Genomic DNA, 16,659 nt, shown 5'->3' on the forward strand with positions numbered 1-16,659 from the left:
TCTTTTCGCCATTATCGGCACCGGGGACCATACATACCATACGTAGGTTATTCTTTCTCCCTCACACGTACGGCATCTTACATGTAAAATATAATATTAGTTTTTACTTGGAAGTGCCCCTTCAGAGTTCAGAGTTTAAGACTCATCAGAGCGGATGGATTGGAATATTGGCCTTGATTTGGTAGTCGCCCATCGGCCATCACAATATAATGTGATATGCCCTTACGTGTACTTTCCAAGTGTATATATAATACGATAATACACGTGGTTTTGTAGAAGCTGCGCATGAGATTTGTTGTTGAGTCAGTGTCACACTAGCATACAAACACACCAGTTACTTACCGCAGGGTCAAGAAGGCAAAGAGTGCTGTAAGTGTGTGTAGTAGGAAGACTACTTCACGTTTGACAAAGTCTTCTGATACCCATCCCTGACTCTTGGTAGTTTTTCTTTTAGGTTTGCCGACTATTGGTCAAGAAGGCAAAGGTTACCCACCCCCACCACTTCAAACTTCCAACAACATCCAACGCCTCTTCAATCTTCAAAGCTCAAACCGCGTCTTCTTAAATCCTCCAAGGATTCAAACCGCGTCTTCTTGAATCTTGCCCGTAGATTGATGTCAAACTTACGGGCAGGATGCGGTTTATAGGGGCTATTAGAAAAGTTCGGAATTTTAGATTTCTGAGGTCGATTGCAGATTTGCAGTTCACTTATCCCTTTTTTTTTTTAGGGACAATAATAATAAAGTAATAGTAATAGCTGGTTCGTACAATACATTCATGTCGATACTCTGTTTGTTGTTAAAAGGTCATGTTGTCATCATAGGGAAGTGTGTAGTGTCTTCCAGCCGTGAAATAAAAAACAGCAAGAGTAAAGACCTGGTTTGTCTTCATTCATTTGCTCGATGGATGACGGTGATTATTTTTAGGGGAATTTTATGCAAAAAAATAAAAATCCCCATTATTATTGGTTAGTTTGCTTTTCGTTGAGAAAATATTTGGATGGTCAAAACAAATAATACAGGAATCCATAAAAACAAATCGAATAACAAGGAGAAGAAACCTTAGATGGAATATCAGTTATTATTTTCTAGTGTAGTTAATTTGGCAGATTTTAGGGTGGAAAGTTTTCTGTCATTAATTGCTTGGTGGGTCTGACTCTGACCCGTCAGTTGGGAGATGGTTCCTCGTTCGAGAGGGGAGGAGTACAAGGCAACCCTTCTTATCAATCTCTCTTATAGGTTTCATCACACGCCAAGTAGGTGCTGCTGCATTTTGCGTTAGCGTTTAGTGACTTGAACTGAATTGGAAGGAAAGACGTGATTTCTCAGTCTGGCCCAGTACCCTGTACAATTGGCCACTGATGACTAGTACAGAGTATCTGTGGCATGAGATGTATGTAACCTATCTTTCATCATATCATCGCGTGCTTGGTTCCTGGGTCCAGACACAGTCGTCCTATCTCTTCTTTTGTTTATCTAAAATACAATTTTTTTACCTTGTTGTTTTGAGAAAGGCATTTTAAATATTTAGTACATGTTGGTGCCCGGGCCCCCGGTGACCAATTCATCTGTCTTGTATTAATTATGGATCCTTGGTTGTCCAGCTCCAAAACTAACAATCGACTTGCGTCGGTGTTGGTGCGGTCCTTGTAAGCTATGAATTGAATATCTGCTGCTGCTTATTCTTTCCATCCGAAATCCCCACTTCCTCCCTGTTTCCTTTTATGAAAAAAAATCATGAATTGCGGTTGCTTCTTATTCTTTTCATCCAATATTCCCCCTTCCTCTCTCTTTGCTTTTATGAAAAAAAAAATCACGAAATCCTGTCCCATGCTTTATTATTTATTTTTCCTATATATATTTTAGTTAAAATTATTTTACAATTTGAGAGAGGCCACTTTCCTGTCCGCCCTTCGCAAGACCACGGATAGCTAGAATCGAGTATTTTGGCCCTTTTAGTCAGGGCCCTAGAAGATGTGGTCCAGGTGTCTACATTCTATCGTAAGAAAAACCATCTTTAAGTCAGATATCAAGAAGCTTTGATGATGATATACTGTTCCCATTTTTTCTATCATGCAACTTGTTTTGCAAAAGGTGTTCGATACAGAAGAGGGTCCTCCCTGCATTGGATTCTAACTGATGCCCATGTCCGCCTTGAGTTGGAGAAGTGTGCCCTTCATGTGAGAGGACCCTATGGAATTGCTAGAAGGCTTTTTCTCTTATCTTACCTTCAGCCCGTACCACAGTAGGCTATTGGATGCTCCACTCAGTTCCACATGGAGGGTTGTAACATGCGGCACATTTTGTCCATTTATTAGCAGACAGCGAAAAGTGCCAAAGAAAAAAAAAATGCAAACTGGGTTCCTATTGGATTGTGAATAGGAAAGGAGAGCCACTGGGAATAGGGGTAAAAATATCCCACTTATTCACCTAGTCAGAAAACCACCGAGTAGGAAGTGTCACTTTCGAATTGTTGAACAAAAACAGATAGTGAAGATACGCGTGGAAGTCAAGTGACTGGTGACTGGGTTGCGTTGATCAAGTTTATAATTTAAAGGTAGGCAAGATTTGCTTCTAAGGCAATTTCCTGTTCTATGAGATGACAATTTTAGGGAGGTGAGTGTGACCACAACTGTACGAGTAATTGTTCAGTGTTCGGTGCGTGGATTATAACATCTTTCTTCTCTGAACTCTTGATTTTGATTAGACCTTATAGTCTTCCGTAATTCACCTTGGATGACATAATTTATACTGTGCCCCAACACTGTACTTGGGCCAAAAAAGTGATGCCATTGCCACTGTGGTGGTTACTTTCAATGTATTCCATGTTTCCATATCTTTTCCTACTTGATTTACATGATGCAAAAACTTAGATATTCGCATAATTTCCTCGGTCAGTGTTTGCTCCATCCAACGAACACACTTCAATATCTTGTTTAATTAAGCTACCAAATTCGCAGAATCTAACATTTGGATTTTTCACATTCCAAAAGCTATAGCCTACTTAAACGCACGTAGCGATGTTCATCCGTCCCCGTATTCTGCTCCTTGTGCTCTGCATCTTTGGCCTACTACTGCAATAAAGTTGCCATTAGGATTCAATGTCACAAAACCTATTCCAGCTTGTTCCTTCTCTGCATATGACTCATCTACAAATATAGTATTCGCTTCGCTTTCATTATGAGATACCTTTACTTTGGCTCTATTCCAGAATGCAGTTAATTATTATGTTCCTCCTATATGAGCCTCGCTATTATCATTCATTTTGTTTGACATTCTTCATTCCTGCTTCTAAATTCCAGCTCATATATCCACTCTTCCACTGTCTTATTTCTCTTTCCTCAAATGCCTCCGGGTTAAAACCTATACAGGCTTGCATACAGATACAAGGTACTCACCTATGGATCTTCAAAGTCCATCTTTGGCTTTCAAGGAAAAAAAAAAGCATCATTGACCTCCTAACATTTTTGTATCCAGAGCAATTATTTAGTCCTGATTTTTCAGGGGCAGCTTTGCAAGTCTCCTGCATTTTTTTCCCTATAAGCAGTTGTTTTTTTCTAAATCCGCCATCAAATGGGATAAAATATGATTTAATGAATTAATTTTGGGAAAGAAAATAAGCATATTATGAGGCCCTAAACGTAATATATTATGACCCAATCCAGAGTATCATACATGAGAGATGTCATAAGATTCATAACGTATACTTCATTGTTTCTTTCAGTATCTCGAGATCTTATGCAGCTAACCATGTCAACATATCAAACAACCTATGACAATGTACTTTTTTCTTATAATCCTCTACTTCTGTTGTTATTATTGCAGCTAATGATTCTTGTCGATGATGCTGGTGGAATATTTCCATCAATCAATCATTCACCGTGGGATGGCGTAACGCTTGCAGATTTTGTCATGCCATTTTTCTTGTTCATTGTTGGACTATCACTTGCACTTGCGTATAAGGTATATACTTAGACTGTCTTCATCTCTACCCATATCTTTGAGGGCTTAAGAACCTATTTGAGAAACATTCTCTGAACTCAATGCAGTTTCAGTTGCCCGACAATACTTAGATAATGGCCTAAAATGCTCTACTTGTTTGGTGCATCATTGCCATATGGAAAGTGACTTTTTGTTCTCTTCTTTTTCTGGTTACTGACGGTTTTGAAACTTCAGATCATAATGGGTTTGCATCAAGATATGGCATTACATGGGAAAACAGCCCAATACAAGGTGGGGTATCGAGGTGTAGGGCATGGTGTAGGCACTAGTGCTTTATTTGAACACATGGCAAGTGATTTTTGGATGAATCTCTCCATGAATAGAAGGTTGGGAGAGATGATTTATTAATGAGCTCTTTTGCTGATATAAAAAGTAGAGGGTTGGGAGAGAAATGATTGATTATTGAACTCATATTGCTGATAAAAAAATAAAGGGTTGGGATCTGACCTAAACGGTTCAACTAGAGTCATTTAAATTCTTTAAACGGTTTAATGAACTCTTCCACTAGAGTCGTTTAAATTCTCTAAACGGTTCAACTAGCAAACCCATGTGAAAGAGTCCATGAAAACAACTCAAGCAATGCAGGTTTTTACCAACTAAGATAATTTAAATGGAAAGAGGAAGATTGAGAACCGAAGAAAAAAGGGAGTGGAATTTCCTCTTTTGTAGTTCTGTATAAAATTAATAAATATTATCATATTTTGAGCAGCTCATAATAACTATTGCATACAGAAATTGCCATGCAGAATTGATGCAACCAAGAAGGCTGTACTCCGTGCACTGAAGCTATTCGCTGTTGGTCTTGTGCTCCAAGGTACTCTAATCTTTATTTCATATGGCTAGCGGATTTACTTTGTTATTTCCTATTGCCAAAAGAGAGTAGTAACTGGTAAGCCATGATACTTTTGAAAAAAAAAACAGGGTATTTGGATTTAGTGCTGTCTATAACCTTTTCTTTATTTTTCATCTACCAGGAGGTTATTTTCATGGTCTAAACAATCTGACTTATGGAGTTGATATAAATCAAATTAGATGGATGGGTGTCCTCCAGGTGCGTAAACTAGGATCATTGTCATTCTATTTATCTTGAGTTGGATTTATAGTTAGTGCCTGGAAATTTGATCTCATACATTTGTCTCCCTGCAGAGAATTGCAATAGCATATCTGTTATCTGCGCTGTGTGAGATTTGGATCAAGGGAGACGATAATGTTGATTCTGGATTATCCTTTTTGAAGAAATATCGGTATCAGTGGTAGGTTATACTCTATTTGCTTATGTATTTGTAACCACTATTAAGGTTTGCAATTTTCACTGAAAGTGTGGGTAGTGAGTAATAGTGATTTGTGACGTGCCATTCTTTAGAGTGTTGTCCAGGTGGTATATGTTAAATTTATTTATTTCTGTCCAACCTGTTAATTACTTGCTGCATGCATATGATTTTTCCGTACGAGTGGATTCAGAAGCTAGATTTACTTGACCCCAAAATCAGGTTTATTGTAAATAACAAGCCATTTTATATAAAAGAATGGAATCCATAGCAATATAAGGCGTTGAATTGTTTTAATTGGAGAGGCTAGCCACGTTTTGAAGGTTGAGAAGCCCTCTTGTCTGAAGGCTTTGCTTCGATACATTGTTTGGACACTTGATTAATAGTAACACATTTTATCAAAAATATTTAAAAAGATCAATAGTCACATCTTTATTTTTCTGTCTATAGGACGTACAGCTCAAGTGAAATGTCATTGAAACCAACTAAATGGAAGATGATAGAGTTCTTTTGGTTTTTGTCCATCATATATTAAAGATGAAAGAGTAGGGGCAGTATTGGGGTATAATTGGTATTTCATAATAGGAATTTAGCATATATATGCGAAATGCTAGGGATAATCATGTTATTGTGCAATTGTCGTCAAGAATGTCTCCTTTTGAGTTGACTAGACGGGTACAGTAATCATAAATATTAATACGAGAAACATGGGGTGAGTATTTGTTATTGAAGGGAATCATAGTTTGCAATGTACCCTTGTTTTTATTAACAGTCACTATTTGTAATTATTTTAATAGTTCCAAGGCACCATGGCTTGGTGTAATGGTAAAATCTTGGGCTGATATGGGTTCAAGTCTGAAATTCTGAATTCATTGTGTTTCTCAGTAAGCTTACATGAAATGGCCAGTGCATATGAATTCTTCACTGATTTCACTACAGGCTTGTATGATTGACATGATAATTGTTTTCTACCCTGTTTCTTTCCCCAGGATGGTGGCTTTTGTCCTTACTACGACATACCTTACCTTGTTATATGGATTATATATTCCCGACTGGGAGTATCAAATTTTCAATGGAAGTTCATCTGCTGCACCGAAGATATTTTCAGTAAGTTCTTTAATTAATTAATATAGATTGGCTAGTTGACCAGGACTTCGGTTTTAAAACTAGTAGCAAATGTTCTGATATCAATTTGCGTATGAAGGTGAAATGTGGAGTGCGAGGTGACACAGGACCTGCTTGTAATGCTGTCGGAATGATTGACCGTAAAATACTGGGTCTTCAGCATCTATACAAGAGACCAATCTATGCACGAACAAAGGTTTTTAAGAAATTGAAACCTACTTACTGTTGAATTTCTCTTTGATATAAATCCTTCTTCAACTAATATTTATCTTTGTATTTTCATCTCACAGCAATGCAGCATCAACTCGCCAGATTATGGCCCACTTCCTCCTGATGCTCCCTCATGGTGCCAAGCCCCATTTGATCCCGAAGGACTGTTGAGGTCTGTAATCAAATATTGTTTTCATGCTATGTTTCTTGAATTCATTCAATTTTGTGGAACTTAATCTGAAACATTCCACAAACCTTCATGGATGTCCATTGCAGTTCAGTGATGGCCATTGTTACTTGCTTGATCGGGTTGCATTATGGGCATATTATTGTGCATTTTAAGGTATTATCAACTCACACAAAATTTTCATGAAAGAAACTGCTTTCTTTTCCCCTTGTTTACTAGCTTTGTTAACTATTCAACTACGTGTAGGATCACAAGGAAAGAATCTTTCAATGGATGATCCCTGCCTCGGGTCTTGTAGTTACAGGCTTTGTCTTGGATTTTTTTGGTACGAGTAGAAATTGTTGTCTCTCTTTAAATTTTTACAACAATAAGTTTGTTTTATTGAACATTTATGTCTCTTTGTTTCAGGAATGCATCTGAATAAAGCCCTGTACACATTTAGTTACACTTGTGTTACAGCCGGTGCAGCTGGCATTCTCTTTACTGGAACTTACGTGCTGGTAAGCTTTTTCAACTCCCATCCGCCTTAAAGAGAAATTGTTTACATTTTATTTCGATAAACTTGATGGCTGTGCTTTGAATCTTTTCATTTTATTTGTATAGGTTGATGTCTATGGCTATAGGCGCCCAACTATGATACTGGAGTGGATGGGGATGCATGCTTTGATGATTTATATTCTTGCAGCTTGCAACATCCTGCCAGTTCTCCTTCAGGGATTCTACTGGAAAAAGCCTGAAAACAACATCGTGAGTTTTTTTTCTTTCTTTTCTTTTGGAAATTCTCGTTTTTTCTAGGGTTACAAAACTGATTTGCAATTAAAACTTTCCAAGCACTCGTTACATACTGTCATTCTGACGGTGGCTAATTTACCTTTTCAACAGTTGAGGCTTATTGGAATCGGATCATGATGTGGTCAACAAGTGCTTATTTTGCTCGCTCTCTCTCTCTCTCTCTCTCTCTCTCTCTCTCTCTCCTTTATATATATAGCATCGCCATAACTTCGGGAAAAAAAATGCCTCCCAATTTTTTTTTTTTTTGATGGGGAGGGAAAAGAATCTGGGTTCCAGTTTTTCTACACGTGGAGGCAATGGCATGTTTTCTCCTTACTAATCCTGCAATCTTTCTTTTACCTCTTTATCGCTTTTCCCTGAGGGCTGGCCTCCCTAGTGCCCCCCTCATCTTACACTTTTTGCGAGTTTTTGTATAGAGCTGAGAATTCAGCTAAACTGGCATATTTTTATAGAAAGAATATATACCAGTAATTTTAGTGCAAGACCACACATTATTCGAGCATTTTGCACTATATATCTTTCATTTTCCTTGAAATGTCTCCGAAATGCTGACCAGAGGTTCCAAAACCAGTGCCAACAAAACCAAAATCATAACAAATACCCGTTATCCGAAGCCATGAAAGTCAGCAGTTCAATGTATTTGTTGGGTAAGCATCAATGGAAGTTCAGTAGGGGTGGCAACTTGGGCGGGCCCCTGAGCCTGAACCAACAGCTTGTAATTTTACACAGGCTGGTATTTTTTTTCCCCTTTCCAACCCCAATACATTAAATTTTAGTATGAATTGCGTTTGGGCTGAATAATTTCTACATTGTACATATATTTATTATTTACAAACTTTCCTCTCTATGATCTTTTTCCTGCTTTCTCACCACCCGGTTTTGGTAGCTAAGGTCTCAATTTAGTTGTTTTTAAATGAAAGTGGAAGGGTCACCTAGTTTCTCCTTTTTATTTTGTGCATCGTTCTTATAAAGCATGCTATTTCTCTTCTAGGTTACGAATACAAACCTCACCTAATTTCTCCTCTATTGTTTTTTTGAAGTAGTAGTTTTGGACCTTCTGGTTAAGGTGGGACCCTTGAGCAAATTACAGGCACCGGATAAGTAGTAGTTTTCGCTGCAAGAAACCGAAAATATCAAAGAAAGTTAAGGGGGGAGAGAGAGAGAGACGTAATGAAAATCTATTCCTGTGGACTATGGTTTGACTATGGTATGGTTCTCAAAAACTGAACCAATCAACTGGTGCCATGTCATCAATTGCTAACGAATCAACTGGTATTCATTTAAATTCACATGGATTTTCGATTGGTTAAAGTTAGTGAGGGCATAATGTCAATTGCCTAAAAGTATGTGGGTTTGGTAATGGACAGTTAGATACCATACCCATTGGTGTGCATTATCCCCCCTCTTTCGCACACATATACATACTAGTGGATGGGTATAGATATTGGGTATGTATTTATTTGAACGGTCTAGGGTTGCATTGCGAGGCACAGGTTGGGCTTAGGCTATGCAAGGCCTCAACCCAAGCCCAACTTAGGTTGGGCCAGTCCTCTAGCCTCTACCAAGACTACCATACATAAGAGATAAATAGGTGATCAGTAGGGGTGGCAACGAGCTGAGGTCTTTATGGTTCGGCTTGATTTCAATTAAGCTTCGAGGCAAGCTCGAGTCCAATTTACAGACTCGATTAATAAACAAGTCGAGCTCAAGCCTAATAAAACTTGGCTTGTGAGATTTGCGAGTTGAGTTCGAATATATAATAAAAATAATATAATTCTTAATTTTTTAAATACCAAATGAAAAATATTTTTATATATAATTTTTTATTTTTATAATATTTTTTCTCAAAGAGAATTCGAGCCGAACCAAACTCTAGCTCGAGCCCATCTTTTACTTCTTACAAAGGGCTTCTCGTGTCAACAGAAACCACCCACCTGGACAACCACCACCTACTTGGACAACCACCGGCGGGAGGGCTTCCTTTTCATCTACCTTTTGTCATTTTGTGGTCGGTTTGTGTCCAGTTGAACCGCCAAACCCATGTTAACGGGCCTTTGACCGTTAACGTTATGCTCGCTTCCCCTGGACAGAGTGTTCATTCGTCCAGTGCACCCATGGGTGCACAGAACGCGGACTCCACAATGTCTTCAAGTCTTCACAGGAGCCAGGAGCTGACTATCGGTATTTGGATCCCCCGTAATTTGTACGAGTATTTCAGCTCCTCTTAATAAACACATCCTTTTCCCAAAAAGAAGAAAAAGCTTTCTTTCAACTCCATTTTTCTTATTTTAGAAACTCTCGGCTCAATATTTCCCCAATAAATGACAACCAAAAATACCAGTAACACAACTTTGAATGATAGCTCAAAATTGAAGCCTTCAATTACTATTTTGCAGACCAGTTCAATAAATACAAAAACAGGAACTTGATAGAAAACAATAATGATAATGATAAAGATGATGATATTAGTGAAAATACTAGTGAAATCATTCAGATACTCTACAAGTTTATAATTCGCTGAACCAGAACTGGGAGTAGTCATCTTGAAGGGTTGAGGGTACTTTCATTTCAGCCCTTTAGCAATCACTAAGTGCAATAAGCTGGTCCACGACATTTGGATCTGCAAGTGTACTTGTATCCCCAAGCTCATCCAATTGCCTAGAAGCAATTTTCCTTAGAATCCTTCTCATTATCTTCCCACTCCTTGTCTTTGGAAGGCCTGGTGCCCAATGGATTTTATCTGGGGCCGCAAATGGTCCAATCTGACAATGAAACTTTTAGTTTCAGAGAATGTACTTCATCAACTAAAGTGTACATATAAAGCTTCATAAAATTGAAATTTTACCCAGAATAAGGATACAACTTAACGCCCAGCTTCAAAGCAGCACTTTTAAAGATTTGAACAAGATGATGAGTTTTAATGAGCAATGATGTAAAAACTTTGGCCATAGACAATTATAAACTACAGGCTTTGCAATACAAGTTCTACAAGACTACCCCTAAATGGAAACAATCGAGAGGCCCCAACCTTTGGCATTTTTTTACACAAAGTGGTAGTCTCAGACTCAGTCACATTCTCACACTAATCAGCACAAGATTATACCATATACCAAGCAATGGCCCGTAAACATTGGATAAAACTCTTATCCCTTAAATTATGCCCAAGCCCCTAAAGCTTGTTGGAATCCATCACCAATAAATGAGTTGGGGTTTCTTTCTAATTAAAGGGTATGAAGGTCATTACACCAAGCCAGGGATCCGATGAGCCAAAGGAAAAGTTAGAACTTAGAAGAAGCCTATTGGGCCACAGGACCTTCGCAAATTCATCTCTCATAAGAATTCATATCCATCATATTTTTGTAGCAGTTGCAAAAGTATAGATATCAATTAATGTATGAGCTGAACAAAACTGTGCCAAAACATAGATCCAACTAGATCTAATTAGAGGCTCTACTTTGAATTGAGTTTGTGTGACTTCTTTAGAATGTTTGAAGAAAGTTAGAATTGTTAAGTTTGTCAGGAGCTATAGTCAAAAGTTTAACTTCTGTGGCCTTATTTGTTAAGTCAAAACTTGTCCTTATTGTGCAGTTCTGTTAACATTTTGAATTGAGTTTATCTACATTGTAAACCAAATGAAATGTTGGAGGGCTATAACCAATTGATTGACGGTTGATTAGTATATCACAGGATTTAAGTTTCTAATTTACTTTAATTAGGATATCATCTAAGGAACTGCTTAGTATCAGGTATTTTTTTCTTAGAAGTCACAAAACTACACAGATTGAATATGTTGTCGGTATAACATTGTTTGCAAGATGATGAAGAGTTTTTAAGATTCTGTTTAATCCCTTTTCACTTCTTTTTCATGTTTAAACTAAGATTACAGTAGCCTTGTAATAAAGACTGAATCTTGAGCTCATCTATCAACCCATTCATCAAGTGATCCAATAATATCCATTCCTACCAACCTTTGTAATTAAACCCCCAATATTGAACATCATTTGCTTCTAGAACCTAAAACCCTAATATAAGGCCTTTTTTCCTGACCAGCAATAAGAGCTAACTTAAACTGCATGATTAGTGAGAAACAATTAATCCAGAATTTTCCAAGATTTCATATTTTAGATCAACCTTAAGCAAACCTGATAACATCTGTTGAGCAAGAGAAAGAAGAGGAAGAGAAGGAAGAAGAGAGAAGAGGCTGGCAGACTTAATGCCTCAAAAAGAACTTGCTTCACGCGAGTGAAGCATTTGTATTTATACTATACTGGCCGTACAACACAAGTGGTATAGAAATTACAAAAACACCCCTACGGGCACTAAATTTGTGTACAGTACATACAATAACATCTGTCAACACTCCCCCTCAAGTTGGAGCATAGATATCAATCATGCCCAACTTGTCACAGAGATCTTGATGTCTGGAATGGTTTAGCCCTTTTGTAAAGATGTCTACTAGTTGGTCTTCAAAGCTGATATATGGAGTGCATATTTCGCCTATGATGACTTTCTCTCTGATAAAGTGCTTGTCAGCTTTAAAGTGCTTGTCAGCTTCAATGTGCTTTGTTTTATCATGTAGTACCGGGTTAGCAGCAATACTTATAGCTGCCTTGTTATCACAGAGTAGAGTCATGGGTTTGTCCACTGGAAAACCCAACTCACCCAACAGACTCTTTATCCACATACCTTCGAATACTCCGTGTGCCATTGCACGGTACTCAACTTCAGCACTGGATCTAGCCACCACAGCACCAGGGAACTTATTAAGATACCGCAGTATCCTCTATGTTGCTTCAAGATGAGTGGTCCTAGGTGTGTGCATGAACTGGCTGAGGACACCAACAGCATATGCTATGTCTGGACGGGTCATAGAGAGGTACAACAAAGTTGGAACTAAACGATCTTTATACTTGAGGCAAAGGTTTCTGCATAATCAACTCCATATACTTGAGTAAACCCCTTTCCCACTAAACGAGCTTTATACCTCTCCACGGATCCATCAGCCCCATGCTTAACAGTGAACACCCATTTACATCCAATTGGATCCTTTCCCTTAGGGAGATCAACAAGTTCCCACGTGCCATTCTTATGAAGAGCATCAATTTCTTCCTTCCTGGCATTTGTCCATTCTGGTACTAAGAGAGCTTCTGCCACATTCTTGGTGTACAACCTACCTAACACCTTTCCTGTGGGCAATAGGAAGGTCAAGATCATTAGCAATAGGGAGGACATATCAGCTATGGAAGTGTATGATCCATCAGCTAGTCTCACTTTATCTCTTCCGAAAAGAGGGTGATAATTTGAAAGTAAGAGTACATACCAGTCATGTGTTTTGACGCTCCAGAATCAATGATCCATGGAGAGTCAAGGTTGTGAGAAGCAACATGGAAAGTTGTGGCAGGATTACCTGACGTGAATGCAAATGAGGTTGTGGGAGGAGCATCCATCTGGCGAATTGTTCTACCATAAAGCTCCAGATGGTCACGGAAGGAGTTCACAATATCCTCCCTTGGGTCAAATCCAGAGTAGCTATGTTGGCCATGTGGTGGTTGAGTCGCAGTAGAAATGGAGGGTTGATTCTCCCGAGTAACCATGTTGGCCATGTGGTGTTTCTTGGTAACTTGTTGCCCGGGCCTTTTAATTACATCTGAATCTTGCTTCTTAGGCAGGTCTTGAGCCCATTTTGGTTTCCCATGAAGATCCCAACAAGTATCTTTGGTGTGTCGGGGCTTCTGACAGTTAGTGCACCACAATTTCTCCTTATCTTCTGTTTTCTTCTGGAGATCCCCTTTCCTGGAAGAAGATCCACCACTAGTAGAGGCCAACCCTTTTGCCGCCAACACAATTGCATCCCCTCCGGTGTTGTTCATCAAGTTTCTCATGCTCTCTTCAGACTGGACAAGAGCATAGACCTCCTGAATTGATGGGAGATCCTTAGAACTGAGAATTTGTACTCTGATGGATTCATAGATAGGATTGAGACCATGCAAGAAGGCAAACACTCTTTGTTGTGAGACGAGTTTCTTATACAATTTGGCATCTTCATCACACTTCCAATCAATATTCTGGTAATGGTCCAACTCCTTCCAAACAGAGGTCAAATCAGAGTAATAAACTGATAAACTTCTCTCCCCCTGTTGACAAGTAGATGATGTTGCTTGCAGTTGATAGATCTTGGCATAGTGTCGTAGTTCAGAATATGTGGATTTTGCCTGTTCCCAGATCTCATTTGTAGTTTCAGCCCACATGAAGTTCTTCCTTATTTGTGGTTGCATGGAGATCAAGAGCCACGATATAACCATACTATTCTCCTGATCCCATCTATCATGTTCAGCATTTCCAGAAGGTGGTTCTTTGATTCTTCCATTTATATAGCCTATTTTTCCCCTTGCAGTTATGTATAACTTGATCCCTCTTGACCACTCTAGGTAATTTAACGCATCAAGAGGAACAATAGCCATAGGGAAGGATAGGTCACAGCCCCCACTCATTCCATTCAGCATTGTGGAGATTCCAGATGTGACTGAATCTTCACTATTCATGATTCTAGGTTTAGGAGTACACAAAACCCAAGACACACTGCCTTACAGAGCTGCTAGAGTCTACAACTAGGCACTTGATGATTTTCGGTTTCATAGAGAACCAAGAACAAACACTGCAGCTACATACTAGTTTGTATGACCTACAGTTTGTAGGAGTCCACAGAACAACATACGAACACTGCACTTGCAGTGTAACCAGGTCTGACAGACCTACAGTTTTACAACTTTCATGCAACTTCTCAGTAGGAACAGAAATACAAAGTGGTAGTTCACCACACACCTAATCGGCTGATACCAATTTCAGGGCAGCCGAACAGTCACTGAGTGTTTAAGGCATCAACAGTTACTTAGAGTAGCTGAATAGCAATAACACACAAGAGAAGAGAAAAAAAAATGTAGCCGAACAGTCACCCTACTCAGATTTTAGGGCATTAACAGTCCATCGAAGAGAGCAAGAAGAGAACAATAAAAAAAAACTTCAGTTGAGTATCAGGTCACCATAGGCAGTACACTCTTGGACACCATCTTCTCTGCAAGACAGAACCCTTCTTCGTACATCAGGTGATAGTTTTCTATAGTCTTCTCAGCCGAGCAACTATAGATACCAGCACCTGGGCTGGAGGATGAAAAAAAAAATTTCGTAGCAGAACCCTTTTCTACACTAGGAAGTTGAACAGTCAAGCTGATTCTACTCAGCATTGGAGACTAACCGCAGCACTGGAGAATGATTTCTCTTCCTTGCCTTCGAACATCAGGAATATAGTGACCTCAGCTGGTTGTTTTCCAGGCCTGGACAGTTCCGCTCTGATACCATGTTGAGCAAGAGGAAGAGAAGAAGGAAGAAGAGAGAAGAGGCTGGCGGACTTAATGCCTCAAAAAGAACTTGCTTCATGCGAGTGAAGCATTTGTATTTATACTATACTAGCCGTACAACACAAGTGGTATAGAAATTACAAAAATACCCTTGTGGGCACTAAATCTATGTACAGTACATACAAGAACATCTGTCAACAACATCCTTTGACTGCATTTTGTAATTTCTGTTCTTGTGGAATCCTATCTTTTAGGCACCCTGTTTTATGCCAAATACAGTGCTGCACAAATAACACAAATATCGTCATTGGATACATATCAGTTGGATAATCTGTCAACAAATGGTTGGTTGTTTTTTCTTTTTATGAATTTTGAGTATGGATAGCACTTCATCAAAGAACAATACATGAGTTTGCATGTTTCTTAACCTAGAAGAGATCTTAGTGAGGAATATGTAAGTGCACTTTCATATGGTGTTTGTGCTATACACGCATGGTTACCACTACATGGAATAGAAATAGCTCTAATGCATGTAATAAAAAAAATGAAAAAAGTAGAACTCAAATTCTTTTTTTGACAAATAAGTGGAATTCAAATTCAAATTCTTGGGTAAAATACTTTTCTTATGTCACCAGAACGAATGGCAGAGAATAAGCACATGGCATTGTACTCAAATAGGACTACAGAAGAGCATAGGCATAACCTAAAACGTTGTGAAAAAACCACCACATACTTCCAGAAGTATTTTTTAGATAGACTACAACCATGTGCTTCAGATACTAATTGGGATACATAGTGGCCTATTAATTTTTGTACTACTTCTGTTGGTGTCAACATATCATGCTTCAAAAAGTTTAGTATCATGTTAGATAAACAATTTAAATGGATGAATACCTGCTTTCTTACAGCAAGTGTAAGGCTTTTCCGGAGTTCTTCACTATAAGGAACACCATCCACCAGAGTAACAAAGGCATAAATCCCCTGTCCTTTGACCTGGGAGCAAGAAGAGCATAAAATATGATTACAAGATAGGTTAGGAGAGATTCCATAATCGAAGTATATACTACAGGTAGTCTGTGATATATTGTTTTAAATAAATAAGAAAACTTTTTGTCTTCTTCTATGTGTTTGTGTGTATTTGTACTCATGAGAGAGAGAGAGAGAGAGACCTCATGCTCAACACCAACCACAGCAGCTTCAGCACATTGGGGATGTGAGACTAAAGCAGATTCCACTTCTGCTGTGCCAATACGGTGTCCACTGTATATATTATGTATATATAAAACAAAAATGCAGGACATTACACATACAATCAACATCAAGCTCAAACACATTTGAAACTACCCATATTCCATTTGTATATGTATTATATGTTCTCATGTGTTCTCATCTAATATTGGTAAGTTCCACAGAAGTTGTTGAAAGCCAACCAGATACCTGACATTGATAACATCATCAACTCTACCAGTAAGCCAATGGTATCCATCCTTGTCCCTAAGCATTAAAAATTACTAGAGTGAAAAACAGACCAACATGGATAAGGGCATTTAGATTTTATAGGGAAAAGATGCATGCATCTAGTTCATGAATAACAAAGACAAGAAAAGAAGAAGAAGACAAATATATTAAACAAAGATGTTCATATAAACAATTGGGAAAGGAGGCTAGGACACCATTATAAGAAAGTGAAGATCAGGATTAGGTAAAAACACTGGGTTCAA

At 38.5% G+C, this 16,659-nt stretch overlaps 2 protein-coding genes across 4 annotated transcripts in view; one reads left to right on the forward strand and one right to left on the reverse strand.

Moving 5' to 3' along the window:
• The first annotated feature begins 366 nt into the window (after window positions 1–366).
• LOC148853290 (heparan-alpha-glucosaminide N-acetyltransferase-like protein (DUF1624)) lies at window positions 367–8,065 on the forward strand. 3 transcript variants are annotated; one of them, XM_088986066.1, is made up of 13 exons: window positions 367–2,556; window positions 3,825–3,962; window positions 4,734–4,815; window positions 4,976–5,052; window positions 5,148–5,254; window positions 6,259–6,376; window positions 6,474–6,590; window positions 6,685–6,776; window positions 6,881–6,947; window positions 7,038–7,116; window positions 7,200–7,291; window positions 7,395–7,538; window positions 7,674–8,065. In XM_088986066.1, the coding sequence occupies exons 2-13, from the start codon at window positions 3,828–3,830 to the stop codon at window positions 7,698–7,700; spliced, it is 1,137 nt and encodes a 378-aa protein (XP_088842192.1). In that variant the 5' UTR covers window positions 367–2,556; window positions 3,825–3,827; the 3' UTR covers window positions 7,701–8,065. The 3 variants fall into 3 exon arrangements, with proteins under 3 accessions (XP_088842192.1, XP_088842191.1, XP_088842190.1); XM_088986065.1 differs by lacking the exon at window positions 367–2,556 and adding an exon at window positions 2,956–3,389; XM_088986064.1 differs by lacking the exon at window positions 367–2,556 and having other exon boundaries at window positions 3,670–3,962.
• A 1,874-nt stretch (window positions 8,066–9,939) lies between these two features.
• Window positions 9,940–16,659, reverse strand: part of LOC148853291 (acetyl-coenzyme A synthetase, chloroplastic/glyoxysomal-like) — a 46,377-nt gene continuing 39,657 nt past the window's right edge. Inside the window, exons 15-18 of the mRNA XM_088984634.1 lie at window positions 16,376–16,432; window positions 16,108–16,198; window positions 15,833–15,931; window positions 9,940–10,345 (exon numbers count right to left, since the gene is read on the reverse strand). Of these exons, the coding sequence (XP_088840760.1) occupies window positions 10,160–10,345; window positions 15,833–15,931; window positions 16,108–16,198; window positions 16,376–16,432 (433 nt within the window). The 3' untranslated portion in view covers window positions 9,940–10,159. The remainder of the gene's footprint in view (window positions 10,346–15,832; window positions 15,932–16,107; window positions 16,199–16,375; window positions 16,433–16,659) is intronic.

Source organism: Nelumbo lutea, chromosome 4, assembly GCF_056320005.1.
Source record: "Nelumbo lutea isolate HS-2025 chromosome 4, American lotus-T2T, whole genome shotgun sequence".
Lineage (NCBI taxonomy): Eukaryota > Viridiplantae > Streptophyta > Magnoliopsida > Proteales > Nelumbonaceae > Nelumbo > Nelumbo lutea.

What these genes read in the sequence shown, in the direction of transcription:
- LOC148853290 (XM_088986064.1), top strand. Translation starts at nt 3,675, where the DNA reads ATGAGAGATGTCATAAGATTCATAACGTATACTTCATTGTTTCTTTCA. An exon ending in GATCCCGAAGGACTGTTGAG is followed by an intron (nt 6,777 to 6,880) that starts GTCTGTAATCAA and finishes TGTCCATTGCAG; the next exon opens with TTCAGTGATGGCCATTGTTA. An exon ending in AAAAGCCTGAAAACAACATC is followed by an intron (nt 7,539 to 7,673) that starts GTGAGTTTTTTT and finishes CCTTTTCAACAG; the next exon opens with TTGAGGCTTATTGGAATCGG.